Below are 27,960 nucleotides of genomic sequence, written 5' to 3'. Positions count from 1 at the left end.
CGTTCAATCATCGTCTTTGCTCGGCAAGAGTTTCTTGCGTCCTCGCTTCTCTTTGCTTGGTCGCCAGAGACGCTTCCTGCAATTAGCACTGCCACAGCGGCACTGAACGACCGACGCATCCAATATCTCCTCAGCCTGTGCCAAGCCAGGGTCGTAGTCGATAGTCAGTTCGGTGCCAGCAGGTATATCCTTGATGGCAAAGAAGGCAACATGGTACAGATGCTTCGTGCCGTTGGAAAGCACGACTGGTAGAGTTTTGCAATTCGGTTCGCAGGAATGGTTGACGAATCGCGTTACCGAACCGAAGACCTCGCCGTCGACGTAGAACATCGACTGTTCATCTTGGATGAATACATCCAAAGACATAACGTATGATGGAGTGTCTTCCTCCGCAGCTGCCTCTCTTTTATCAACCTCGCTGTTGGTAAGCACTTCCCCGAGATAGACGTCGACAAATTGACCGCGAACAATGTTTTGAGACGAACGGACGCCGAAGCCACAGTGTTGAGTCTCGAAAACTTGTAGGGGGATCTGTCGGCCTTTCTGGACCACTCTGTTTGGGCAATTCTGTGGGCAACTGCAGTACTCGCCACATTCAAAGATTCTGATCTTGTCAGACCATCTATCGATGAACTCGTCGCTCAGGACGACAAGTCCATCCTGTCGTCGTCGATATGTTTGGATGTTTATGGTTTGCTCGACACCATTGGCATCGATAGTTGTCTGTGGCGGCGGCAGGCATGCACAATGCAATCCACATCCGCCAATGCATTGACAATCACGTGACTGCAGAGGCGCCTGTTTCTTGCTCTTAATCTTCTTGCTGAATATGTAATCTGACACGAATTGGAACTTGCCATTAAGCTGGCGAGTATTGCGTCGATTTTCGAATGACAGAGCCGAATGCTGCGACTGCTTAAATCGCTCGTGTAGGATCTGCCGAGCCTGTTGGCGGGGATGTACCAACTGTGTAGCTGAAGCTTGAGGCGTGGAAGATTGCAGCGAAAGACTATCAAAATCCAAAGCTAGTCTGTTGTGGTCGACCTTTTTATGCTTCATCTGCTTTGCTCTTCGGCGTGCTTTCGTGTCTAGGTCTGTATCGTCGAAGGGTAGGACTCCGACGATCTCAGAGACTTCAGCAGGATTGTCCTTAATGTAAGAGACATCCTGCTTCAATGCCTTGATGATTTCTTTGCTCCTAGTTTGTACTTGTGAAGGGTGCGGTGGTAGTTTGACAAGAACGTGAGATTTGCTATGGGTTTGCGAGGATGGCAGCTGATGCACTTTGCTGATAGGTGTGGCTGAAGAGGAAAGTAGCTGCCTTCGTGGTGGTATCTGGACCAGTGGTTTACGGCCTACTGGTTGCTTTGAATCGTCACGAGGCGTGACTGTTGTGGTCTTGGTCTTCGATAGTTCAGGCCTCGTTGGGTCGAATACGATAGGTTTAAGGTTTTGTGTGAAGAATGTGCTATGATAACCTGCACTCCGCACTGGGCTCAGCGACCGATCTCGCTTGAGAGTGGCCGACGAACGCAAGCCGTTGGACTTTCTGCTGTGCTCAGAATTGGTATCGAGGTCAATGACATCAGGTGATCGAGACTGCTTTGGCCTTGGCGATGGCCTTAACGAGAGGTCCCTTATACCATTGGATAGTCCTTTCGGTTTCTGAAATGCCTCAATGCTCGGATAGTCTGATATATCCTCGGTGTGAGTGGGCCGAGATTGACGGTCTGCATGACTGATGCGGCTGGCACCGTTGGCAAAAGGTGGGCTCTGCGATTTTGTTATTTGCACAGTTTTGTTGCGAGCCAAGTTGTTGTTGATGCTTGTTTTGCCAGTAACAACGGCTGATCGTTGTTGAGATAGACCATTGTTTGTGAGTGGAGGGGTGTTGTATGAGTCGGAGGTTGTGGTCGAACCCGATCGCTGGCGTTTAGAAGGGCGTTCGGGTTCCTAACGTTGGTAAGCCTTGGCTCCGACGACGCGAGATTTAGACGCGTACATCATCGGAAAAGGTCAAGTCAATGATATCTGCTTTGCTCTGATGTTCGTCAGTTATGGGACTCAGAAGAGTACAGTCGACAGAGTGCCATGGAAGCAGATACGCGTTGACTAGTGAAAGCTTGGTCTCGGTGAGATAGTAGTGAGTGTGCGAATGTGTTCTGCGATAAAAGCAATTGGCCGGAGCCAAAGCCGAAGCGCCTGGAACCAGAAAAGAAAGCCCCGAACAAACATTGTGTTAAGAAACGCGACCGCGATTTCTTTCGTGTCATAGACACATAATCGAGCAATCCCATGCTTAGATGTGCTTGCATTTGCGTTGATTGCATTCCCTCACTCTGATCTTGAGAAAAGGAATCTTTATGCTTACCTGCAATCCATTATCGTAAGGTCTTTTGCCGTTAATGGCTACCGCCATTGCTTGGACGGGTTTTGTCGCTCCTCTGGTTCCTTAAATCAGCCGCGAGTCGACATGATCTATTCGTCCATCTTTAAAGTCGCTTAATCGATCTGTTTGAGGTAGCTGGGGAAGATTTTGTTGTGGTATATGGTTGAAGTGATGATTAAAAGGTAGGAAAATATAGAAAGATAAACCTACCGCTACCTCTCGCCCTTAGCGTGCCAAGACTTCTAGCTTTAGTACTCGCAGAAAACACCTACTATGCTAATTTGGACATTTACAATGTAATCACTACTATACTGTGAGGCGATTGTAATAATCCTTTAAATCTTGGCATGGTATAGTTACTAGTTATCTATAAGCTACCTTGTATTCTAGTATATAGTCTGGGTATTCCTTCTATAGCGATATATAACTTACTATCAACACGGCCCTTAACAATATATCTAGGTATAAGAGATATAAGGAAAGTGTATGTACTCGAGGAGATTCTTTGTAATTGTTTGAACCGCAGTACCACGCCTATAGTCATCCCGTATAGCTTCTATACTCGCGGGCTGTTGTAATAGACCAGTTGATGCCAGGGATAAGTATTGAGTAAAGATTATATTATTGAGTTGAACTATCTAAGAGAGTAAGCTTAAGATCGGTTAGTAACCTTAAGGTTAGCCAACCGCGTTACTAAGACCTTGTATCGTCTTACGACAGGTACCGCCCTTAAAAAAGCGATAATATCGTCCTTAATGTTCCTCCTTGTTATATTATAGTTATCGTAAGCTCGTACGTCGCAGGCTATCTACTATTTAAGAATACTAAGTTACTATTCTAGATATCTTAAACTTCCGAGCTATCCCTACTTTCGTAAAATTATTTATATTATACTATATATTAACCCGTATAGGTTCTTAGAAAGTTATAGGTCTAAAATCGGTCTTCTTAGCTTATATAGTTAGTTTAACCTTCTTAATTATCTTAATATTAACGGTTATTATACTTATTATATAAAATAGTTACGGAGCGAGCGCTACTAAGGTAGGCTTAACTAGGTTCTTAAGTATTATATATAGTCGTAGAACTAAGCTAACGTCTATTTAATAGTCGAGGTTAAGAAGACCTTATAGAGTATCGCTAATAGTAATTACAACCTAGCGGGCGAAGAGGTTTACGCCTTAAGCGCGGAGGTACTTAACCGTATTATAGGCGACTTTGAAGTAAGTATAGAGAGGTTATTAGTTTACGTATCGCAATAACTTAATACTTTTTTCCTTAACTACCTTAAGTTATTAGTAGTATTAGTAACGTAAATCCTTTAATACGCCGATCTTACGGCCTAGTAGAGTAGTATTCTTCTTTATACCTACTCGAAAATCGATTTACTTCTAAACTACTATACTATCGAATTTACTCTTAAGCTATAGGCTTATCGCGGTATCCCGGGTAAGTCTACCTAATTATATTATATACAGAGACTTAACTAACGAGTTAGCGGCTTTTAGGTAGTTCTTATCCTAGTTATAAAAGTAGTTATAATAACCGGTAATAATTCCTTAGTACTTAATAATACGGTTTTACTTATTATTAGATAAACCCGTTAGGATTAATCTATTAGTTTTATTAATACTATAGAGTTACGATATTAGCGGAATATCGGCCTCGTTAATTTTTAGATATTTAGCTTTAGTTAGCTTCTTAGAGTTTAAAGCCTATCGCTTTATACTAATATACTAGTTAACTAAACTACCGCCTCTTCTATAACCGAGACCTCGGGTAGATAAACTACCCTAAACTAATTCTATAAGGCTTAGTAGTAGTATAATCGTAGGTTATATAATATTTATAACTATTACTAACGGGCTTAAGGTTATTACTCTCGGTTAGCCTCTTAATAAGCTATATACTAGTGTATCTTAGCGTCCTTACTTTAACGAACGCGGTAGTAAGATAAAAGAATCACTTCCTTAACCGCGTATAAGCGGACTACTTTATTATAAAGGAGTCTCCGGTTTATTCTCCTCGATAATCGCGGTTTCGGTAACCTCGGTATCTACCTTTCTTAAGAATAGACGGGTTATAGGTTATATATCCTAGTTAATATCCTTATATTCCTCTTAACGTTCGTCTTAATTTATTATAATAGGTATAGTATTATTTTCTAGTATAAGCGTAAACTAATACTTAAATCTATTAGTATTAAATAATTAAGAGCTATAATTCTCGTTCTTTTAGTCCTAACTATCTTAAACTAAGTATAACTTTAGTATAGGCTAGTTATCGGTAGCCGCGCGCGCTTTTACCGTTATTAGATTATAAGAGAACCGGTAGGGATCCTATTCTCTAGCCTACTTTCTAGCCTTATCTCAAGCGCTACTAGCTTCGGTCTTAGTTAATATCATAGCCTTATTATCTTTACTATAGAGAACGAACTATCTTTTATATACTAGGTATAAGGTTAAGTAGATATTATATATAAGTCCGTTATCCTCCTTATCTTTAACGTTAGACTAATAAGCTAAGAGCACTTAACCGCGTCGCGTTCGCTATAGTTATAAATTACCTTTAGTATTAAAGTTAAAAGGCTAGAGTTATTCTTACTACTAGCCGTTAAGTAGTGTATTAAAACCGTTTACTATAGGTAAGCTCGTTATAAAATTTATACTTAATACCTAGAAAGGCCGTTCTAGAATAGGTATTAAGCGTATTCTACTATATAGTCGGTGATTTTTAGGTTTTAATACCTAGTATTACGGATAGGATCTAATATACTTCGTAATTCGGGGTTTAAGACTACGCGTAAATATAGTCCTCTAAACCTTCTCGTATACCCGTTTAATACTAGTATATACGTTATCGTCGTATACTAGTTAGAAAACCTCTCTTTATAACGTATTCGGAATATAAATACGATCTATCTCTCTCTTAGTATAGTAGAGTAGGTTATTATTCCTTAATATAAACCCGTTTTTTTCCTACTCTATAGCCTTAGGGTTTACTGCCTTTAAGTCTTAGAGGCGTTTATAGTAGTCGCCTAGGCTCTTATAACGTAGTAATTCTTTACGAATTTTGTTAAGTAAAGACTCTTATAGTTATATAACCGTAATACTCTACGAGGTTATTATATAGTGTATACCGTCCTTCTGGATTTACTTAAGTTGCTATAGGACTCGTTTACGGACTGCTTAATTATTTAGGTTTTCGTTCTCGTTTATCTCCTTACCGGTTTTTACTTAAGAGAGTCTATCTGCGTTAGCGTATTACCTTCCCGGACGATAGGTAATCTTTATTCTCGGTAGGAAAGTTCCTAGGAATATCGCCTATTCCGTTAACCGCGTTAAGCGTCTTTCCTTTTTATAACCTTATAGGCACGAAACCAAAGCTATATAGTCTATAACCACCTCGAATAGATGTTTATTAAAGAAATACGGAACCTTCCTTAACGCCTATACTAGGGCGGCCATTTTAAGTTCGGTCGCCTAGTAATTCTTCTTCGCCGGTTATAGAGCGCGTGACAGGAAGCAAATAGGCACTTCTTTCCCGTCTTGGATTTAATGAATAGCTACGCTAAACCCGTATACTAAAAACCCGTTAACGTAAAGAATAAATCCCTTTATGAAATCCGGGTATACTAGGATAGAAGCGTTAATTAGTTAGTCCTTAATAAGGTCCTATACTAGTTTTATACGTTTAATGAGTCGGTTACATTCCTTCTTCGGGAGTTACTAGACTAACTCCGTATTTTCCGAGGTATATATTTCGCTATACCGTTCTTATAGTAAACCTTTACGCGGGGCCGTTTAATAATCTAAGGTTTTTAGCTCGTTAATAGGTTTTACTAGGTATATATAATTCCGTACGTATTTATAGTAGTAGCCGAAGAATATAACCCTCGCTTTAAGGTCCTTTAACGTACTAGGAAACTTTATTTTCTTAATTACCTTAACCTTATCCTATACCGTTAAGATACCTAATCTAAAAACGTAGTATCCTAAAAGCTATATATTAGAAAACGCGAAATAGCACTTACTAAGAGATAAAGTTATACTCGCTCGTTTAAGGGTTCTTAATACCTACTTAAGGTGTTTTAGATAGTCCTCTATTAACCGGGAAAACATAATAATATCGTTTAGGTATACTAGTACGAAACTCTAAAGGTATTATTTTATAAGGTTCTTTATCCTATATTAGAAAAACCTAGGTATAATACCTAACCCTATAGTTAAGACTATAAGGAACTCGTAGCCGCGGTATAGTGTAATAAACGCGGTTTTTATTTAGTCTTTACGGGCTAAAGGTTATTAAAAGAAACCCTTTATAAGGTTAAGAGACGTGAAAATCGTACTACCTCCTAATACTTTAAGTATATCGTCTTATTTAGGTAACGGGTATATATCTAGATATAACTTAAGGTTTACTTAGCGTAAGTTAATAACTACTTATAGTTTACCGTTCTTCTAAACTATAAATACCGGCGACGCTATAGCTAAATAGCGACCTAGAGGCACTGATTTTACTAGACCTTATTCCCGTATTAGGTTAAGTATTCTACGTTATTTTAATAAGATACGTACGAGCTTATTTACTATTATGTATTATACCGTTAGCGAACGCTTATATTTACGAGTTATAGAGTATATATAACTTATTTTTACGGGGTAAGCTTAAGTTAGGTTCTGAACTTAAGGAAGTCTCGTTAGCGGTTACTGCTTTTATAACCTACTAACTAGACTCGATCTTACTAGTTTTCTTATGATATATACGCGAATTCGTAAGAGCGTCGCGACGTTGTTTCTACGTCTATTACGGTCCTTTTACAGCTAATACTTCCGTACGTAAGCTTTACGGTTACTATACCGTACTTAGTTAAAGGATAATGGATTTTTAGTCGTTGCTACCACTATAATAGACTAGTCAATACTAGGGATAAGTATTAAGTGAAGATTGTATTATTGAGTTGAACTATCTAAGAGAGCAAGCTTAAGATCGGTTGGCAACCTTGAGGTTGGCCAACCGCGTTGCCAAGACCCCGCATCGTCTCACGACAGCTGTGCATTCATAGTCTGAAACGTAATTTCGCAGACTGTCATCGTCAAAAGCTCTTGATCGAGGTCCTGTCGTTGACGCACTCTCAAATCGCGTCGCTGCCTACACTGGCTGAGACCGAACCATAGGTCTCATCACTTTTGTAAGGAGGTAAGCGACTAAGGACGATGCGCTGGCAGCGCAGATGGGCGACTGCAGCGACAGCAAGCGTCTATGACGTCATCGTTTGTCTCGCAGCGTAGCTCGTTGTTAAGGCATTCAATATTATAGTTGACCTTTTCTTATCCAGCAACCACTTTGTTACATTGATCGCTGCCTTTGACAATCCGGTTTGAACGCTTCAGTTCGCATCGGTTTGCTGTGCACCTCAGATGCTAGAGGTCGGTGATCTGAAAAGAACAGCTTGTCAACGCTGTGTGAGCGACCAATCACAAGCAGGTAACATACGCGCTAAGTAGCTCAGAGCGGAAATAGTCGGACGATAGACCAATCAGATGTTTTGTAAGGAGCCGTCGTGTGGTACGCAAGACAATAATGGTAAGGTTCATCTACCCCTGAAAATTCATGAATCTGCGCTCAAAAATCCTACGAATCTGCGTTGGAATTTGTGATAGACGCTGCAGCTTTCGTGCTTACAAGCATAACATCAACATTGTAGTGGGTGATGATGCTTGGTTTGCTGCTATCATATGAGGGTTCTTCCCTGGCACAGAGGTAATGCTTGATCTGGAAAGTCATACGGCTTGTCCAGCTATGGAACAGTCACTTAAGTTCTGGACGCAGGCCACAACCAGGTTGATCAACATGGCCACTTGACAGAACTAAAGTCATGCTTGTGAGCTAACATGGTTGTGGTAGACACAAATTGTCCAACGTATCTTTCACTCGAGCGATTCCGCAATTTATTATGGCACAAGCATAGCGAACCATTTACTGCTTTGTTTGGTTATCATATCAAACTCCTTGTAAAGGACATCTACCAATTGCAGCCATCAAGGTGTAAATGTCTCACCGTAATGGTCGCGTCAACGAATCAGATGCGACCATCGATGGCATCGAATGTCTCTCCACTTTGAAGCACGTGGGTATTTATTCTCAAAAGGCACCTGGCACCTGCAATCCCTAACACTCACTCAAACCATCTGCATGGTACATCCTGCCCTGCTATCTGAGTGCAACAATCATCGACTATTGTAACTGCCCTTGATCGACGCCCGACCAGAGTCTCCTGCTTGTATAATCACTGCTCGCTCGACACTGGGAAGACGTCCTTAGGATCGACGGGATCTTTCCAAGGCTCTTTGTTTGGGCACAGAAAGGTGTAGAATGCCTCTGTGACGAAAGATACATAGTTGTCGATGTTTGTGGTCTACACTGACATGTCAGGATCTTTCAGAATGTGAAACACACGAGACTCACCGGAGGTATCTTCGTATTCCAATCCATCAACGCCTTCGAGTAAAACGGATCATAGCATTTCGTCTGCTCTCCGTTATCCGGTCTTGTGATGATCTGGTCACGAATATCGAGCCCGTCCGCCGCCGCCTTTGTTAATGCTTTCCAGTGCAGCAATTCTGCGCAGTCAGCTTAGCTATAGGCGACGATGAGAACGCTTACCATGCAGTGTGACCATGGAGGCACTCCATATGCCATTGCTGAACCCTATGGGCGTCGAGTCGGTTCCCAGCTCGGTACACTTTACATCATCGTATGATCGGTACGTTCGGTAATACGCGTCGCAGAACATCACGTATTCCCTCCACTGACCGTTCTGGTCCTTGTAACTATGGCGAAATCCTAACGGTTGCATGTCGAGAGGCCGATCGCACCGGTCCACGCCACTAGGCGCACTCCCGTACCAGATCTCCAATTTTGGTATAGTACCAAGGCACTGTCTTTCTTCCTCGAAGTCTGGCATTCCCATCGTCACCAGAATTGACCTGAGAACCGGCTGAACAGTCCAGATATTGTTTCGTGCGAAGTACCGAAGAAAAGACGGATCGAGCTCGTTCTTGTCCAGGGCAATGAGAGCGTTCTGGACCATTACCCAGACACCTATCATTACCTTCACTACCATATTGCGCTCATTGGGATTCTGTTCAAAGCCTCGAAACTCGTACCATCTGAAGAACTCCGCTGTATCAGCTGTGGTCGCTCGCTGACTAACGTTGTGGGCGAGCGTTTCCACTAAATCGGACGTCGACTCAAGATTCTGTCCAGCGTGCACCGCATTGAGTCTTGTTCCATACAGATATCTATGAGGTTCAGTAACGGAGTTTGTTCGAACACAAGTCGTACTACCTCTGCAATGTCCACGAAGCCACGAGGCTGAGGGATAACGCCACTATCGCGACCCGATATCTTTTGCCGAGCCTCATGGTCTTCCAGTATGGGTCTCGAATGAACATTCTGTCTTGGATAACTGCAAATGCTCTTTACGAGAGGATGGCTAGAGATCGCAACAAATGCTTCAAAGCTTTGTACTCTGAATGTGTGTGGTTGACCGCATGTTTATCTCTTCGGAATGGGCTTATAAGGTATCGAAGGTACGTATCCCATTCCCAGTGATGTGTCTAAGCCGACAGCGATGTGTACGTGCTGTCTCTCGCTCATGGCTACTTGACACTGTCTCGGGATACGCTACAGCGTAGCTTGCAGCGACCATCGTGACCGGCCAACCAGTGTAAAAGCCACAGCTAACGTGCTATGGCTAACTGCGCTTCTCACTGCTGCTCATGTCACCAAGAGCTTGAAAACGATATCACAAAATTGCAAACCAAGTCGTCCCATCATCCGCGAATAGCCGGCCTCACCGCCATCTACAAAGACCACGCAGCTGCATCAACAGACGTACCTACAAGTTTTCCCTTAGATCTTTCGGTAACGCCCAGATGAAGATATTTTCTCGAGAACTTGTCAAACCTGATCCACGAATATCGAGTTCTCCACCTAGAAAACCTTCACCGTCATGCGAAATACTAGCATTCGCAACACGGCCGTACTGGCATGGTTATGGCTGACCAATATCGACCTCTCACATCACAGCGCCTGTGCGCGAGCTGTGCCCACTTCGGTCGACGACACGCCTACGGTCCACCCCTTGACATCCACCTTCGAAACCAGCCTTCTTGAGGCCTACCCCGGCAGCCCACCCAACACCAGTACCTCCACAATCACCCTCCCCCACGACCCCCGAGCTGTACCCCCCGAATACAATCCCGCCGACTACTTCGAATACCACGCCTTCCCCAACCCCAACACCCAAAACATGGTCAGCCAAGCCCTCCTCGGCGCCCAAATAATGCTCTACACCGCCCTTCAAACCATCGGCGCTGGCCCACCAACCCCCAACCCACCAGCCACAAATCCCTCCTTCCTCCGCTACTTCAATCCTGGCGACGTTCTCACCGTCGGTTCAATCCTCCAGGGCCTCCTCGCTGTCCTCGGCGCTCCAGATACGGGCGTGATACGCGACTGCCTGGCCGTGCCCAAGTTGCAGATCTGGTACTTGGCACACCCTGCCGCCCCACAAAGATGTGAAGAAATTCCGGACTGGGCATATGTCGGCTGGTGCAAGGACCAGTACGGGAACGCAAGGACGTGTATGGTAATCTGTGAGTCGTTTTTCGCCGAGTATAAGAGATTTGATGAGGTGAAATGTGAGGAATTGGGTCCGAGTATCGATGAGGGCTTTGAGGAAGACTTACCGATTGAATCGGCAGCGTTGACGATTGTGCATGGTATGTTATCCATCCTCACAATACGAGGTGTTAGGACTCTCGTCACTAGAAGTGCGATGCTAACAGGTCACCAGAACTTATGCACTGGGAGCAAGTCACACAGCAGCTCGCGGGGCTAAAGATAGTCGACGTCAAACACACACGGCCTGATACACATGTTGTCACAGGTGCATATCGAGCATACTACGCTATGAAGACCAAAGATTCGGCTTGGAAACCGACCGGCGGTTTGGTAAGTCCTTTATCCGTCCCTCTTCTGCAATCGAGCTATACTCGGAATATGCCCGTCCTGTTCTGCTGAGGCGAAGCTAAAATGTATATGCAGCTCCAGAACGCCGATAACTACGCGATGATGGTCGCAGAGATATTCTACGGCAGTCGATGTCCCCAGCGGTTGCCTTGGCCCGATCCACCAGCGCATCAGTTAGAATTCTGAGATGCTTAGCAATGGCGAGCTCAAGACCGTGCAGTCTATTCATACACAGACATAGATGCATGTTGATAGGTGATTTGCTATGTTTGCGGAGGGCACCAGCGACCGGAAGCTCGATGGTCTTGACTTGCGCTGCCTGCAGGGTGAGACTTGTCATCCAATTGACTTCCATCCCTCATTCATGTTTTCAATGATATTGATCCACCATCTAGCTCTTGGTCTTCTTCTTACAACCACCAATCTTGCGGCCATAACAACATCGCCCATACAATCTAGCGTGCCAGGCGTGGAGGTGCTACAGGGGGAGGGGGCGCAGGCTGAGGCAAAACAAGTCGTGGACACTCCTGTTGACTTGCAATGCGAATATCCGGCGAGTCCACCCAATCACTTGGAACGATGTTCTCTTGCTTTTTCCACTCGGTGTAGTAGATCTCCTTAGCAGTGAATACGTAGCTGTCGGCATTGAGAGTCTGTCATGTTAGGTACTGAATCGTATCGTGTAAAGCATACCCGATGGGAGACTCACTGGCGACTTGCCGCCCGACCAGTCCTTGACATGCATCGCACAGTACGCCCCTTGCGCCTGGGTCTTTCTGCCATCTGGTGCTGGGAAGGTAATCACAATATCATCGATCTGCTTGGGTAGTACCGATTGGTAGATATAGTCGAGGTGCATGAGCTCTGTGGTGGATCAGTAAGTAGTCGTGGCGTATGATCTAGATTTTACCATGTAGTAACTTCATTGTAGCAGACCAGGTTACTTGCTGCCACTGTGGCTGGCATCCGGGATCGATAACATTGCCAAGCATAGCTGCAGACGCACATTTGGCGCCTCTGTAGAAAGAAAACCATCTTCCACATATAGACATGTACCGTGGATAGTTGAAATTCCCAGTGCCATCTCCCTTTCCAACGAAGGCCCAGTGACCGCCACGTTTGCAGGTTACCCTGGGATCCTCATTGTATGGAGGGTCCTCGTAGTATATTACCAACTTCTCTTTTCTCATGGAAGGGCATTGGAGCAAAGTATCATATCTAGGGCAGCCGATCTTGGCAAGTACACTTTGAAAGACGCCCAGAACGATTCTAAGGTCTCCTGGGGTTGGGAAGAAATAACGTCGGAAAGATGGATTGGCGACTTCTTGTTTGCCGGCCTCCTGCGACAGTATCCTCACTGCAGTGGAGAGAATGTCTTGGATTTCTATCATCGAGTAAAGAACAGCTTGTTTGTGCTCTTCGGAAGGGAATTGGTGAAATTCGAAGTAGTTTGCGCCGGCCGGCCATGGCTCTCTTGGGAATGGATCAGGCTGACCAATATCTGCTTCCTTCTTTTCCAGGCTGGGTTTCGATGTCTTTCGACCAAACAAGGATTCGGGGAAAGGTAGCCGATTGCGACGTTGGGTCGTGTTTTCGTGGTGGACTTCGAGGCTGCTATATGCTCAGCTATGTTGCGGCAATTGAGTCCTTGAATTGGTGAAACCTACCCAGAGACGGCTGCGACCAAGGACAGCAATGCTGCCGAGAAAAGAAGGACCGGAGCCATCAACGAACTGCACTCAATCAATAATGCTCAGGTTGACACTGTGCCTGTTGAAATTTTTTAAAGAAGGCTAAAAATTTTGAGCTGGCAGGTGCGACTGTCACATCATGATCTTGCAAACCGTTGGCCAATGCACGGACTCAAGTAGAAGGAAGGTGCGACGCGTTACTAGACAGTATACTGGACAGGTTATCACATTCGCGGTCGTTACTTCGTGCCTATAAGGTCTGCCGAGCCGCTCGTAGGAGTACACCAGCACAAGATGCTCGCGCATCTGGATTGTTTCGATATTATTACCGAGCCCCAACTCATGGTCTCTGTCATTTTTACCTTATACTCACTCAGGCGGTCGCCTGCACGTCCATATCTCATTCACATTTCTCGCCAATGGACCATGCGCAGAAGCGGCCTTTGTCTCCGCGGTCGTAATGTGATCACCGAGGTATGCTGTCGGTGCTTTTGGGTCATGTTCCTCGACTCTGGCCTCAAGGTGCAGCAGGTGGGATGTTGGGGCTAGTCGGTTGTCCGTGTAAATCTGGCGAATCCTGCCATAGAGGTTTACCATACCGATATCGGTAGAAGATCTCCGGAACCATATACACGTAGGTATCTGCGTTTTCGGTCTGTGCCAGCTTGTCAGCCCATCAAGAATGTATGCCCTACTGCATAATGCACTCACTGGAGGCTGCGTCGCTTTCCATGCTGGATCTTTGACCTTTGCGCCGTAGAAGGATCTGTAGGCTGTTCTTTGTTCCTGGGTATCTGGACGGATCAATGCCAGGTCTTCGATCTGATTCGGTACGACCGGTTTAGTGATGTCGCTCCAATGCAGGAGTTCTGGGGTGGCTGTTAGTCTGCTGATGACAAATTCACGGGGTTAATGACTTACCATGCAGAACGATGGATGCACCTGACTCGGCTTCCGGAAGTTGATATCGGTCGGCAATGTCAATTGTCGTTCCCATCTTGGCTGAATCGACATATGGTATGCTCGGATCCCAGTCCATCGGCTTGTGTGCCTTGTAGTTGTCAAAGAACCGCTTGCAAAACGACATATAGCTGCGTGGTATTTTGTTCTCATCCTCGAAGGCGTTGTAATACGCAAATACTCCCTTTCTCTCATCGGCACAATTACGGTTCGAGTTCGGGCCGTCGCCGTAGATGAGTAGGAGCTTGCTTGCTTCGATGCACTGTCGGATAGCAGAGGTGCCAGGTGCTCCTAATACGGCCAATACTCTCTGGAATATTGCACCAACTTGATCCAAATCTCCCTTCCGAAAGTAACGTTGAAACGATGGATCTTCTTCTCCTTCGCCGGATGTACCGCTTAGCACTTTCATTGTAGTTTCCAGTAAGTCCATAACTCCTGTGAGAGCGTTGCTCACGATGAGCTCTTCGTTAGGCAGCCAGAAGCCATAGAACTCGAATTGATCCTCGAACTTCCAATCGGGAGGTGTTCGTGGCTGAATCGTGGGGAGGACACCAGTACGTGTTACGGGGACGAGCGTTGACGGCAGGGGTGGCTGTTGGGAATAGATGATCTGACTGAGCTGTTGTTAGAGAACATGCTGCTTCTGTCACTGAGGAGGACGCCTTACCTGAAGGCTAAGGTCAACCAGAACAGCGCGCAAAGAACGAATTTCTGCATCCGCACGAGTGAAGCCATTGCTAGGGTCAAGCACGATGCTTATACTGAAGCGTTTCTTCTGAGCTCGGACGACTCTCAATAACTGAAGTCGGCTTAGAGGCCAGCGGAGTGTTTTGTATAACATGGAAGGCCCCCTCGAGCCTGCCAAATTTCACATTCGGTGACGTGGCTTGGCGCTTTCCGTAATTCTGGCGCTCTTTCCACGTGTCACAGTGTTGATTCCAAGGAAATTGTCAAGGTCGTTCTTCCGGCATAAGGATGAACATGGCATAACGTAGGACCTTCAGCACTGAGATCATGTTATACTAGCTACCTGTTGAGGCCAAGCCAGCCACTGTTCCCAGTGCTTGCCTAGGTGCGAGCTGATATTGTGGATCAGGTATTCACCAGCATCATTGATGGCCCAGAATTTTCTGCGGTAATGCAAGTTTGCTGCATAGTATGAGAGTATGACTAAAGCTTCGGGTCGTCGAGCTGAAAGCAAGTCGACATATTCTTTAGGTACAGTGACAAGCCAGGCGAATATTATATGTGCTGATGGGCTGGACTCCAGTTCCCGAAGATCAGGTTGAGCCGCGAAGACATGCTCAAGCTCCTTCACGGCTTGCTTGTAGGCTTCCTTGGATGCTACGCCAACATCAGCAGTATCAATCATCCTATTGAGGTCCTTCAGATCAACAGATTCTTCGTTCATGAAAGCCTTACGCCTCATCTCTGCAGTCACCAGGATCGGACTGAGTTCGCTCTTGCAAAGAAAGTCCCACCAGTTGTCGATGACCGAACGGACCCCACGAAGCAAATTGATGCATCCGATGAGGGAGTCGAGAATGCTGTTGAAACTGTGGTTGCTGTCTACCCGAAAGAGGAAGATATCGCAGAAGACGTGCATGCCTATCAACGATGAAACCAAGAAAGCAGCTACAATGTTCGATTCGGTCAACGCCTGCAGGATAGCGTTAAAGCCTGCCAATGCCTCGGACTGGAGCTGAGTAGCATGTTGATGATAAAAAGCGCGTTGATCGGGCCGCATGATACTGATTTGTAGCGCGGATGTCGCTAAGATCTGGCGCATCAGAAACGGGTGTCGTAGGCCATGTCTGATGCAGGTTTCAGAATACAGCTGATAAGAGTCGTTGGACGGAGGCAGAAAGCCCTGCGTTAGACCGCTCGACCAGTGGTGTAGGAGCTCTAGATGAAGCATGTTGAGGGTGGTATCGCTAGCAACTTGAGTCGGAGAGAGGCCATTATTGGTCGTGCTCGCGGGGCTTCTCGTAGGGGTCGAACTGGAAGTAGTACTGTTCTCCCTGGCTGCTTCTTGAAGAGGAGAGGCTGCATAGTCGCTGACAAGGCGTGGCTCATCCTCATACGGACACCTGATATGTGCCGTTACGCAGTTGATACATTTCGGTCTGGTTTCGTCACATTTCAAATGCCTCCTCTTGCACTCGCTACAGCCTGCCCTCGATTTCTTATGGCTCCTCCGGGGCATTAGGATGGCCTGTAGTACAAGAAAGTCGTAATGCAAGAAGTAGATCACATTAAATCAAAGGGATCGAGCATGATGACAGCCAATTCTGCGCCAAGACCGGTGATAAACTGAGCCCGAACTGTCGCTGAACGTTGAGTTTGCGCTGCCGAACTGGTAGGGAACCCACCGTCTACTGCGCGACTTCTCTTCAGACAACCTTCACTTCTATCTTCGCGCCATTTGAAGATCGCGTCGCAACGCGTTCCAGGCAACAGAATGTTTCGAAGCGTGTGAAGCGGATCTCTTAGCTTTGGAGTTGTCCGGCATGACTTGTCCATTCTCTGCGACCGGACATGGGCCAGGAGGTTGGACCAATGAGCTTTGTGCTGCCAAAGACAGCCAATGAGGGATGTGTCGCATTGGTCTTCACTAAACAAGGCGGACAACAACGGCGACATTATTATCAGGAACCACTTCCTCTTATTGTCTCTGCTTTGACACAGTCGATGGTATAAACCTTCAAGCTGGCCATTATGGCCGACCAGGCCAATAACATCAACGACGATTTTCATGCTACTTCGTTTCGCTTTCGACAATTCTGCTCGACGAACCCTGCTCACTCGCTCCACCGTGCAATTTCGCAGAACGACCTAACGCGCCTTGACCACTACTCAGCCGATGACAACAACATACCTGCAGACGAACCCACCAATGGCAGTGCTGAAACACGCATGAGTACCATGAAATGCTGCTGTGGTAGACCAGATTGCGCCTATCTTGAGCACAACAATGCAGCTTTAGGTGGTCTTGAGAGAGATCTCGAGACTGCTGCTCGACTTGGCCAGGTACGTGCGCCTATGGCATCTGAGTCTCGTGACATCTTCAATGCTATTGTTGAGGTGAAGTGACGGCATCTTCAAGGAGGATGAGACGTGGAGTGAAATGAATAGCCATCTTTGATGACAGGCAAACAAGTCGATGGTTGCGTAATCGATATTTCACCGTTATGCGATATGGGCGACCATGCTGGCGGTTGCGCATGCAGCTGCTCCAGCAAGAAGTCACTGCATCGTCGAAGCATTTACAGCACATCGACCCTTCCTCTGATGATGGCCGATCTTGCGCAACAGCCACAACCGCATAGCAAGCACAAGCGAACAGACAGTGGACTAACTTTCGCACTGCAGGCTCTACTCGACCGCCACGAAGCCTACGTCAGAGATTCTCAAGCCGAACAAGCACGTCTCTCCAGCTATGTTGCCGATCTCGAACACGAGAAGAGCTCCCTGCAGGATGCGAACCATAGAATGCTCGTTGAGAATCGGGGATTGTTGCAGAAGCTGGAGGACCTGAACACGGATTTTGGACAAAGTGGAAAGCGAGTTAAAGAGTTGGAGGACTTGGTACAAGACTGCGAGCAAGAAATCAGACGACTCAATGGCTTGACTAGGAAGACGCAGGAGCTCGAACTGAAGATGCTCGACGTGGAGAGGGAGTGTGCTGAACTCACCAAGCAATTTGAGGATGGCAAGTCCGAGACTAGGGGCACAATTGCCAGGTGGAAGCAGAGCGAGAGGAAGGTGCACGAGCTGGAGCAGGAAGTTCAGAAGATCGAATGGGCTGCCCGGATCGATAGGGAGAAGCACGAAGAGATTGTCGCAAGAGTCGCAAGAGATCGTGCATTGGAAAGAGAACTGGGCTTGTCCGAAGGCCGGCTGAAGGCCACCGCTGCAGTCCAGAATATGCAGCGTGGCGGTCCGCAAAAGCAGGTTGTGAGCAATTTTGTCAGAGACATTCTGCAGGACAACGCGAATCTGCAAGCTGGAATCTCGGAGCTCAGAGAGCTGCTTCAGTCAAGTAATGATGAAGTGCAGAACCTACGTGAGCAGGTTATGCTCCATCAGCCTATCCAGGAAGACACCACACCTATGCCAGCACGTCAATCTTCGCTACATGACGAGCTTAGCTTCAGCCAATCACTCCCCAAACAGGTACAGCAGGAAGTCCACGTCCACCATCACTACCACACCAAGCTTGGAGCAAAGAAAGAAAAGACGCCGGTCCGCAAAACTCCTCGAAGCACACCTCGGCGAAGAGCACTCATGCCTTCTGCACTATCTGCTAGCCCATCGACATCGGGTCGTTCAACGCCCATCATGCGACCGCAGAGATATGCTACAAGTTCAGCCGTGCCCTTGAGTATGCCGCAACCGATGGCCAACAGGTGGTCGATGCAATCCGCGGCTACTGCTTCGACCTATCTCTCGAGCATGGCAAGCTCTCCCGCGTCATATTACGACAGAAACAGCTCAATTTTCGATCGCATTGAGCGAGAGGAGGAGAGCTCAAGACCAACCAGTCCTGAGTCGTTCGGTATTTCTTCGCCTCTGCCCTTCAAGCATTGGGATGAGCCTGAGCAAAGCTTGAGCGTGTTCGAAGAAGAGCCGGACGGCTACGTCAGCCTCGAGTCGTTTGAAGCTACGACCTCGGAAGCCATAAGTGCCAACGATAGCATACCTCATATCGGAGCTGAAGGAGATGATGTACTACCAGAAATGGGACTCACACCCAAGCCGAGTATGAGTTTGTTGCCAATCGTTGATCAGAACCTTACACCACGAGCAGCTCAACCATCGATACCAACTATACCAGAGCCCCCGCCGCCACCTGACACACCTCCACAGCAGCGGGAGCCTCCTGATGAACTCGTTCCCCCACCTACAATCATTAAACAACAAAGCTCACCTGTGGTCCAGCACGATCAAATAACGCCAGACCTTGAGCCGAGGTCACCACCACGAATCGGATCTCCTAAGCCAAAGCAGATGCCAGATATTCGACCTTCAATACGCAGATCAAATAGCCATGACTCCCTCCTATCGATTTCGGGCATGGATATTCACCTAGCCCAGCATCCGCGCTCTACGTCCTCGGCACTCCGTCTCCTTGGCACAACGACAGCCGGTGCAAACAAACACCACTTTGCACCCTCACCCGCCTCATTACGGCAGCCACTAACATCCGCTTCTGAGCCCGTCGCATCTGTGACAGAATACACCGCTACCAGCAGGCCAGGAGTTGATAGCATTAGCGCAAGCATGCAGGCACTATCTGGCATCCGGAAAGAAACGCAACAATCTCAAAATACAAGTGGCCGTGGTCTGATAGGAAGTGTAGGTGGCTGGGTATCAAGTAAATGGGGTCGTGCTCCAACAGGTATGAAGAGTGTGGCTGATCTAAGATCTGTTGCCACTACACCAGCATCAGCATCGGCCACATCATCCTTATCGAGACCATCCATCACCGCAGCGCATTTCGCGACAAGTCCTACTCTGCAGGTCGCGAAATCAAGTGGGGCATCAGTACTCAGCGCAGGCATATCCTCAACAGCGAAGTCGAACAATTCATCTGCGAAGAGAAGTGTCAGCACGAATGCGCTTAGTATACCTTCGGCTACCGAGACATCGTCCGAAAGTTCGATGTCAGGTTCTGTGGGCGCAAATGCATTATTTAGCCGCACGCCAGGAATCAATCAATCTGGACCGATCCCTGGTTTCGCGGCCGCGATAGCAGCGAAACGAGCACCGACGACGATTTGCCCCAAAGTTGATGCAGGTGTGTTGAAGGAGAGCCTTGCTGAGTAGTACCTCGTGCGAGGCGGGAGGTGTTTTACGGCCTGATACTGCTTGATGAGGGCAGTGATGAGGGGATGACGAGACATGCCTCGAGAAGTGACCTAGCGAACAGCGACGACGGTCTACTATGTCTATCCTTATGCTTATGTGTTACGATGCCCCAACAACGACAGTAATAGTATTACCATGAAAACATTAGGAACTTGAAGATTCTTTTCTACTTTCATGAATGCAGTTTTTAGTCTCTCAATAGTGGCAGTGGAAGAGCTACTAGCCGAATTTACTTCGGGGTCATGGACAACCAACGCAAACTTCATCGTTTGACGAAGACATAAGTCTGTCAGCACAATTGAAGACACTTATCTGCATGATCGAAGTCTTCCTGATTGCAATAGGAAATGGGCGCCATGCTGCTTATTCTCATACCCTTGCTCATGGATTGAGGACCAGTTGTGCGTCACAACTCTCGGCAGCTGCGGTTAGAGTCGCCTGCACAGGCGGTCATAGACAGCATACTGACGGCTAGTCTGTCACGACGGACCGGACCTTCCAGACACTTCTCGTGTGTCATTTCCTCCATCATGACCAGGACTCGCCTACCATCACACGAGGATTGAGGCACGCATAATTGCCTGGCTGACTCGAGCCGGTCCAACGCCGGCTCTGACTGTAGCTGCTGTTGGCTCCATGGTGAACTGTCATCGTCGCTCAAACGAAAGCGGCAAGGTGGTCGGCTATATAAGATAGTTTCGAAGAGCATCGAAGAGGGACAGCCATTCTACCTACTGCACAGACAGGAAAGCACTTAAAAAACTCAACCGAACCCACAAGCAGATATCAGACCAAAGCACGCAAAGCACCACATCATAACCACTACAGACACCTTCAGAACAGGTCCTGTCCGTCCAAGATGGCCGAGTCCAAAGTATTTTCAGACTTGATGTGGCAAATCAGCTACGTCGAATCAGACGCCGCATCACTCAGCAAAGTTTCCGAGACTCCACGTTGGGCACTGCTTTCTCGGCTCGCGGAGCACCTTGAGGAATTACAGACCCTACTGATAGGAGCCGACAATGAGCTCTCACGTACCCCAGGAAACGAAGCAGTCACAGTACGAGCAGCATTGTCTCAGCTATGGGTGTTATGTACAGAGGTCGAAAAGTCCGTACGAGATATGACAACAACGTTGTACGATCAGCAGAAGGACTAGGCTCCATCTTCACGCTCGTATCCCATGGACTTCGTCGCATGGAGAGCAGCTAGCGAGCCCCGATACTTTCAATCGTTCGTCGTGTGGGATTACCGGGATGAGTTCGTGAAATTACGGAATGCGCTTAGAAAGGTCTGGGATGCTTGTCAAAGAAGCTTCGATAGGCCCTCCGAAGTTCAGGTCAAGCAAGCTGTTGACTTGCGTGCTGGGATAGCTAGGGATAAAGCGCGAATGGCTGCGCTAAAGGCTGCGCGTGAGAGCTCCGCTGTGGCTGCACCTACGGCTACCCCTCCGACCGCTCCCAAACCTGCTCCTAAGGCTACTCCCAAGGTTACTCTCAAGGCTATTCCCACGGCTACGCCTCCGACCGCTCCCAAACCTGCTCCCAGGGCTACTCCCAAGGCTACTCCCACACCTGCTCCTAAGTCTACTCCCGCGCCTGCTCCCAAACCTGGTATAGGGACTGGGCAGAAGGCAGGTCGACCGATCGGGCCGAAGACTGTTGTCGAAGCCGCTTCAAAGATTACTCCGAATACTGCTTCGAAGGTTACTGGGACTGTCGCCGCGAATACTCCCCCGACACCTGCGCCCAATGGGAGAACCAAGAAGGCACCGAAGAAGGGACCGAAGACGAGACTTCAAAACTAGGCCATATGAAACTAGGCCTACCAACAATGGGCAACCTCACACTGCGTCACCAGACGCTGGCGTCTGAATGAGTCGATCCCCGTTATGAGGAGTGGAGACATCAATGCTTCAGATAGAGCTAGTTCACCAGAAAGAGCTTATCAGCAATAGCTACCCTAACTTAGCTTCTGCATAATGATGCAACCTGAGCTAAACAATATCGGACCCCTTCTTATCAAGCTGTACTACCTTGCTGCTGTGAAAAGAAGCTGCGTACGTCTAGGAACATTGATGTGCATTTTTGCAGTATTGCTTGCTACACTTTGTAAGAGCTGTCTGTCTCGAAGACGAAGATGAACGTTCTTCTACGACTCACCTTATCAATGTTTTGTGAGTCTTAACCTGAAGTATACGCCGTATACCCCGCATTGACACACACTCCTAGATTGGTCCACGTCTATACGCATACGCAATATCTTTCCTGGTTCTAAGTGTCCTCTACACCCGTCTCAACATTATTCTGAGTTGAGCCTTACAGCAGTCTTTATTGCCAGTGAGCCATTGCCGATACAATGCTCAGAGAGCCAAAACTCGTATTCAGATTCCACGCCTTGCTTCGACGGCTAGCATCGCTTGACCATCATGCAATTGCACCTGCCGACCTGTGAAGGCACTCGTCCATTCATACTCTTAAGTCACCATCCGTTTGAATCTCAGGCATATAGACCTACTCATCAGTCATGATACATCAGTCTAGTCGTGCTGGGCTCTCTGACTCGCGGTTGCTACCTGCTACAGCGGTGAGTACACATTAAAGTCCTGGTTAACCACAATGACACACAGCTGAGCACGTGCAACGGCCACCTTGAATTGTGCTTGTCGTTGTCGCACGATGAGCCATCAAGCTCTCCTCGAACGAAAGTGAAGGACATCTCGAGTATATAAGATGGTGCTGAGCAGCTTGAATAAGGACGAGTCTCGCCAGAACAATCCCGACTACCACAAAGACTACTGTAGAAGCACTCACCACTGTCCATACCGATCTACACTCAAGACACGCATATTAGCACATACCAAGCACTACAGCCCCCACCACAACGCAATACCTATCGGTCCATCTAGTCAAGATGTCCACCGAATCGACCACACGCACATTGCGCATCCTCAAAGCTCAAAACCAAGTCCTCTCCGTAACGACCCGCACCTTCATGCATAAAGGGCTCGTCCCAACCGATGCAGCCCTGAATCAAATAGAGAACTTCACCATCGGCGCCGCCACCTCCCTCGCGAGCGCACTCAACATCCTACAGAAACAAAATGGCGGCTGCTGCCGAACAGTCTACAACGCAGGTGTCCATCTGGCCGGTGCCATCTACAACGAGCTCCTCGGCATCCTCCGACGCATGAAGAAGACCCTGCACAAAGACAAGAAAGATTGGCCCGCAGATCCTGCGCGTCTGCCCCCACCACGAAGCCCGACCTGGGCTCTGGCGAGACAGGCGATCCGGCCTGGGCAGGTGCAGGACTACGAGTTCGGTGTTGCGCAACAGTATTTCTATGAGATAAACAAGATGCGGGAGTATTTCTTGCGTATATGGGTCAAGTGTCAGCAGGGCGTCAAGCAGGCACAGTTGAGACCGCCTCCTAACCCGGCGCCACCGCAAGGGCCTTCGAACTCAGGATCGAAGGCAGATAAGAAGAAGTCTTCCACGAAGCCGAAGCCGTGAAAGGGTCCCACTGCAGGGGCTGTTCAAATGCTGCGTTACCGATGACTGGACCTACTCAGAGTCTATAGTTGGTGGTTAGGGAGGAGCAGGGCTTGCCTTAAGACATTAGCTTTTGTGGGGCGGTGGCTGCCTACAACGGTGTCAGACATTGTCAAGTTCAGCTAGAAACATCACCAGAGATTGCTAACTTTTAGATAGATCGGACAGGGGCTAGACAACTCCTAGGTACATTTCTAGGTAGTCGTATCCTTCTACGTGCTGGTATTCATGGGCAACTATTCGAGCTTCGCACCCACCCACTTCCCCTAAGAACTAGTCTTCTTCCTCTGATAGATTTTTTGTGAACCTCAACCAGAACTATACCCCATAGCCCCACACTAATACACCCTCCTATATAGGCCCACACCTATACGCATGCGCAACGTCATCCCGATTCCAAGTGTACACTACACCCGTCTCAATATCCTCCGACAGTGGCGGATTGGCGTTCGCATTGCAGCCGACATCCACATACATGTGGCAACGGACGTTCGGGACTTTGTGCTAGGGGTGGCAAATACGTTAGTATCAGACGTCAAAACACAACGTAACACTAGAAGTCCACTTACCATGAAAGTATTGCCCTTGTTGCCAAATGTCTGAGGGCTACCATCGGGTCGTTCCACGGCGATACATTCCTTAGCTAAGTACGGATCCTCACTGCACATCCGCCCGGTACAGTACGATATGGCATAGTTCAAGTCCACGTCGTCGGCTGATACTAGCTTGAGGGCTGAGAGGGCGGCTAGAGTGAGGAGGTAGAGCTTGGTGTGGAACATCGTGGTGGTTGGGCTTCTTTTTTGTGTGTTGAGCTCGTGGATTAATTGAGCCAGACCTAGTACTAGTAGTAATGGAACCAACTGCTCTATTCAACCTGTTTGCACAGATGAAATAGGCATGCGAGAGTAAATTGTCCGAGAGAGTTGGCCCCTTCTACCTTTATGCTTGCATTGAACAAAGACTACTCTTCACCCTCCGTGAGCGTCGATGATGTGATCGGAGTGATACAGTCTTTGTTCGACGACTCGCGATAGGTACCCTGACTTACTTAGCTTTCGCATGATGATACAACTCGACCTGAATAGCGTCGGGCCCGATTTCGTAATACTGTTCAAATGATGCCTTACCGGTAAGTGGCCCTACTCAGAGTCCATACTCAGTGAATAAGGGAGGAGGATATCCTGCCTCAACGCAGTGCTACTATTGGACAGTGGCGGCCTACAACGGTGGCAGACGTTATCATATGCAGCTGGAAACATCAATCAAGTGTGCTACTAATTAGAGGGGTCGGACAGGGGTTGAACAACTCCTGAGCACATTTCTGGTGGTAGCATCCTTTTACGTGCTGATATCCGTAGGCAACAAGTGAGCTTCATATTCAAGCAGCTTCTCTGATTATCCCTCTTCCTTCAGTGCCCCTTCGTGATTAGAACTTCCCGGCCTAGAGACAGACCGGGCGACTAAGTACTTCCCACGTCTCGTTCCTCTTACGTTTCTTCTCCGTGAGCCTCACCCTATCCCCCGATACTCCTCATGCTATATATGCATGCTCCTAGACTGGCCATGGCCCACACCTATAGGCATGTGCTACATCATCGCGGGTCCATTCCCACATCTTCCCCGTATTGTCTATATGGTCCGACACCGGTGCGTTGACATTCGCATTGCAATCGACATCCACATACATGTGGCAGCGGACGTTTTCGAGCAAGTTGATGAAGATGCTACCCTTGTCGCCATACTTCTCCGGGTTTTTCAGGGGAAAACATTTCTTGGCCTCGTATGTGAGTTTAACACAATCAGTTGCATAGTCTGAGGCACAGTAACCTAGATATTCCTCGGCGGATACTAGGCGGAGTGCTGGCACTCCGGCCAGAGCAAGGAGGTATAAGTTGGTGCGTAGCATTACGGCGATGGGAGTTTCGCCGTGGTGTTGTCGTCGTTGTCTTCGCTTGTCGAACAGTGAACTATATGACCAAGGCTTGCAGCAACGTGGCTGTAGCGGAAACTGACTGTTCTAGTCAACCTATTTGCACAGGTAGTCTAGCCAATTTCAAGGGAAAGCGCCTGGTACATGACTGCATTCCAGCTATATGCTTCTGCTAGACAAAGACCACGATCAACTCTCTGGCTGCGTTGAGAGGTGAATAAGACGACAAAGTCTCTGAGGTGAATAGCATGATGAAGTCTTTGTTCGACGTCCAGCGATAGACATTCTAGCTTAGCTTCTGTAACATGAAACAGCCTGAGCTGATTTTCGACGCACATTGTGACTGAATAGGGATCCAAAATATCGCTCCATGAACAGTCAACTGTAAGTAGCTGAGCATGAACAAAGGCTCGAGAACTAAAACCCAAGAGAGGGTATGTGAGCGCTGATGTTCGTATACGCTTCGAGTTTCTAAGGTGTTGCTTGCTGCATGCACCACAAAGGACGATCGACCTGTTGCGCTTCTTACAAACCTTCGCAAAGATTGTTATTCGTTCGCTATGCCTGCTCAGCTGCCGAGTCCCATACGATGCCTCCGAAGTTGATCTTGGCCAGACAGGACTTGCTGGGTCACAGCGAATGCGGATCCGTGCTGCGTTTTGCTGTGCATATGGACAACAGGCGAACCAGCGTGCCCCTGGTAAACGTCCATTATGGCATGCATACAGGAGCGATCAGAGCTATCTCGGAATCGACGTCGTTGTCTCTTATTGCGCCGAGTTGTGTCCGTGTTCGAAGATCAACTGCGGTCAATCACCCCTGCGTTGAAACCTCGGCCATGAGTATCAGCTTTGTTTGTGCTTGATATGCGAACGAATTTCCCATTCATACTCGCCACGCATTCACGAGGGTGAGTAGGACCGCTTTCAGCGACGTAAATCTGACTGTATGCCCTACTGTGCCTGAGGATTCCTGTGCTGTGCATGATCTAGGCCGTGATTGTGCTTCATCGATGTCCAACGCCATCCTCGACTCGAGTTTGTCGTTCGCCATGGTATGGATGAGATCTCTGCTGCGAACGAGCCGGGCAGAGCGGCTGACCATATAAGCTGGCGCTCTGGAGACGATTGAGATGCTCTCATTGCCAGAGCAAGAATTGTCTCGACCACGATAGTTCGAAAAGACTCACCAATATGTATTCAGACCAAAGCACAAGCAAAGCGCCAGAACCACAGACGACAATCACGCCAGAAACTCCACGCAAAGTCCCGTTGCCGTCGAGATGGCGTCCAGTTCTAAGGCGGCGTCCAGTTCTAAGAAGGCGTCCAGTTCTATCACACAGAGCCCTCTGAGCAAGCTCTTGACGGTACGAAGTCAAATCTCGGAGCTTTACCTCGAGATGAGCAAGGCGATCCCGAGAAGCATGAAGAGGGTTGCAAATTTGCCCGACTTCGATGACCGCGACGACATAGATTCGCTGAGAGCCCATTGCAACCTTCTGATGGGTCTCCTAGACCAGCACAAGAAAGCCAGCAAGCACGTTCTCGCAAAAATGGGGCCGACCAGCGAGAATTGGCATGGCGACGAAGTGTTTGACCAATGCGATTACCGCACTGGTCACGTCAGAGAGCAGGGAGAGGCCATAAATCGTCTCACATTGAGTATACGATCTGTCGTCGAAGGGAGCATTCGGAAAAGTGTAACGGACATACTGAGTGACTCGCAGATGCCTGTACCGATGAAAGCTCGTCGGCTTTCTATCGACAGTGGATACCCATTGGAAGTGTATGAGGAGGCGATGAAAACTCAGATACTCTTTGAGTCATTGAGAACGGTGTTGGAGGAGGTAGCGGATCATTTGGACGAGTATCGTCAGGAACATGAACATGCTTTTGTTAACCTCCTGAGAGAAGAGCTAAATGACCCTCCTGAGGAGGAGGAAGCCCAAGAGGGGCATGGAAAGGAGCCTGTTCGTGAGGAGGGGCGTCATGAGGAGGAGGATGATCATCACGATGATGACGACGACGCAAGAACTCTAGGGGTGCCGTCTGATGAGGAGAGTTTTGATGAAGGGGTCATTTCTGGTGACGATCGGGCCGAGTTGACTGAGACTGAGGACGAGTCTGCTGCTGAGGAGGAAGAAGTCCCTCGCGGCGAAGTCCAACGCAGGCAGGCCTATCGAGATACCACTCTACACTGGGATCGCTAGTATAAGAGCGAGCTTCACCGAAAGCCGCATGAGTAGCTAGTCATCAAATTTGAGTTGAGCTGAGTCGGTAACATGGTTTGCTGCAAGGCATAGGCCTATCATATAGCCATATAGCAATAGCTTATACAATGACAACAACTTGAGCTGAATCAAGTTTCGTCGGAAGAAAATTCGTAGTCGATGGTTATTCGTAAGTCGCAATTTAGTCACTGGTTGCAGGTGTCTTCGCTAGCCCCGATACAGCCCCGACTTATGCGACAACCGCTTTACCTGTGCGCGCGGGCGCACCATTGATAGCTAAACCATAGCATAAGAG

At 47.8% G+C, this 27,960-nt stretch overlaps 11 protein-coding genes across 11 annotated transcripts; 6 read left to right on the top strand and 5 right to left on the bottom strand.

The window, feature by feature from the left end:
- Window positions 1-3: 3 nt before the first annotated feature.
- On the bottom strand, window positions 4-2,419 carry PMZ80_002494 (uncharacterized protein; the record flags this gene model as incomplete). The annotated part of the gene is made up of 2 exons (XM_064870927.1): window positions 4-1,926; window positions 2,372-2,419. 2 exons carry the CDS (start codon window positions 2,417-2,419, stop codon window positions 4-6), a joined length of 1,971 nt encoding a protein of 656 aa, XP_064733380.1.
- A 6,259-nt stretch (window positions 2,420-8,678) lies between these two features.
- Window positions 8,679-9,515, bottom strand: PMZ80_002493 (uncharacterized protein; the record flags this gene model as incomplete). The annotated part of the gene is made up of 3 exons (XM_064870926.1): window positions 8,679-8,807; window positions 8,858-9,012; window positions 9,056-9,515. 3 exons carry the CDS (start codon window positions 9,513-9,515, stop codon window positions 8,679-8,681), a joined length of 744 nt encoding a protein of 247 aa, XP_064733379.1.
- Window positions 9,516-10,406: 891 nt separating this feature from the next.
- PMZ80_002492 (uncharacterized protein) lies at window positions 10,407-11,614 on the top strand (the record flags this gene model as incomplete). The annotated part of the gene is made up of 3 exons (XM_064870925.1): window positions 10,407-11,178; window positions 11,253-11,410; window positions 11,504-11,614. 3 exons carry the CDS (start codon window positions 10,407-10,409, stop codon window positions 11,612-11,614), a joined length of 1,041 nt encoding a protein of 346 aa, XP_064733378.1.
- A 269-nt stretch (window positions 11,615-11,883) lies between these two features.
- On the bottom strand, window positions 11,884-15,829 carry PMZ80_002491 (uncharacterized protein; the record flags this gene model as incomplete). Its single annotated transcript, XM_064870924.1, has 8 exons — window positions 11,884-12,081; window positions 12,138-12,292; window positions 12,339-13,042; window positions 13,719-13,774; window positions 13,831-13,988; window positions 14,041-14,701; window positions 14,750-14,881; window positions 15,113-15,829. 8 exons carry the CDS (start codon window positions 15,827-15,829, stop codon window positions 11,884-11,886), a joined length of 2,781 nt encoding a protein of 926 aa, XP_064733377.1.
- Window positions 15,830-17,373: 1,544 nt separating this feature from the next.
- PMZ80_002490 (uncharacterized protein) lies at window positions 17,374-19,911 on the top strand (the record flags this gene model as incomplete). Its single annotated transcript, XM_064870923.1, has 1 exon — window positions 17,374-19,911. One exon carries the CDS (start codon window positions 17,374-17,376, stop codon window positions 19,909-19,911), a length of 2,538 nt encoding a protein of 845 aa, XP_064733376.1.
- A 901-nt stretch (window positions 19,912-20,812) lies between these two features.
- Window positions 20,813-21,112, top strand: PMZ80_002489 (uncharacterized protein; the record flags this gene model as incomplete). Its single annotated transcript, XM_064870922.1, has 1 exon — window positions 20,813-21,112. One exon carries the CDS (start codon window positions 20,813-20,815, stop codon window positions 21,110-21,112), a length of 300 nt encoding a protein of 99 aa, XP_064733375.1.
- A 24-nt stretch (window positions 21,113-21,136) lies between these two features.
- On the top strand, window positions 21,137-21,760 carry PMZ80_002488 (uncharacterized protein; the record flags this gene model as incomplete). The annotated part of the gene is made up of 1 exon (XM_064870921.1): window positions 21,137-21,760. One exon carries the CDS (start codon window positions 21,137-21,139, stop codon window positions 21,758-21,760), a length of 624 nt encoding a protein of 207 aa, XP_064733374.1.
- Window positions 21,761-22,866: 1,106 nt separating this feature from the next.
- On the top strand, window positions 22,867-23,466 carry PMZ80_002487 (uncharacterized protein; the record flags this gene model as incomplete). Its single annotated transcript, XM_064870920.1, has 1 exon — window positions 22,867-23,466. The coding sequence occupies one exon, from the start codon at window positions 22,867-22,869 to the stop codon at window positions 23,464-23,466; it is 600 nt and encodes a 199-aa protein (XP_064733373.1).
- A 390-nt stretch (window positions 23,467-23,856) lies between these two features.
- Window positions 23,857-24,284, bottom strand: PMZ80_002486 (uncharacterized protein; the record flags this gene model as incomplete). Its single annotated transcript, XM_064870919.1, has 2 exons — window positions 23,857-24,009; window positions 24,075-24,284. 2 exons carry the CDS (start codon window positions 24,282-24,284, stop codon window positions 23,857-23,859), a joined length of 363 nt encoding a protein of 120 aa, XP_064733372.1.
- Window positions 24,285-25,057: 773 nt separating this feature from the next.
- Window positions 25,058-25,411, bottom strand: PMZ80_002485 (uncharacterized protein; the record flags this gene model as incomplete). Its single annotated transcript, XM_064870918.1, has 1 exon — window positions 25,058-25,411. The coding sequence occupies one exon, from the start codon at window positions 25,409-25,411 to the stop codon at window positions 25,058-25,060; it is 354 nt and encodes a 117-aa protein (XP_064733371.1).
- Window positions 25,412-26,717: 1,306 nt separating this feature from the next.
- PMZ80_002484 (uncharacterized protein) lies at window positions 26,718-27,644 on the top strand (the record flags this gene model as incomplete). Its single annotated transcript, XM_064870917.1, has 1 exon — window positions 26,718-27,644. The coding sequence occupies one exon, from the start codon at window positions 26,718-26,720 to the stop codon at window positions 27,642-27,644; it is 927 nt and encodes a 308-aa protein (XP_064733370.1).
- Window positions 27,645-27,960: the final 316 nt, after the last annotated feature.

Source organism: Knufia obscura (genome assembly GCF_036327395.1).
Source record: "Knufia obscura strain CCFEE 5817 isolate CBS 148926 chromosome Unknown scaffold_2, whole genome shotgun sequence".
NCBI lineage: Eukaryota > Fungi > Ascomycota > Eurotiomycetes > Chaetothyriales > Trichomeriaceae > Knufia > Knufia obscura.
Note: the sequence above shows the minus strand (reverse complement) of the source record. Positions and strands in the feature narration are given on the sequence as shown.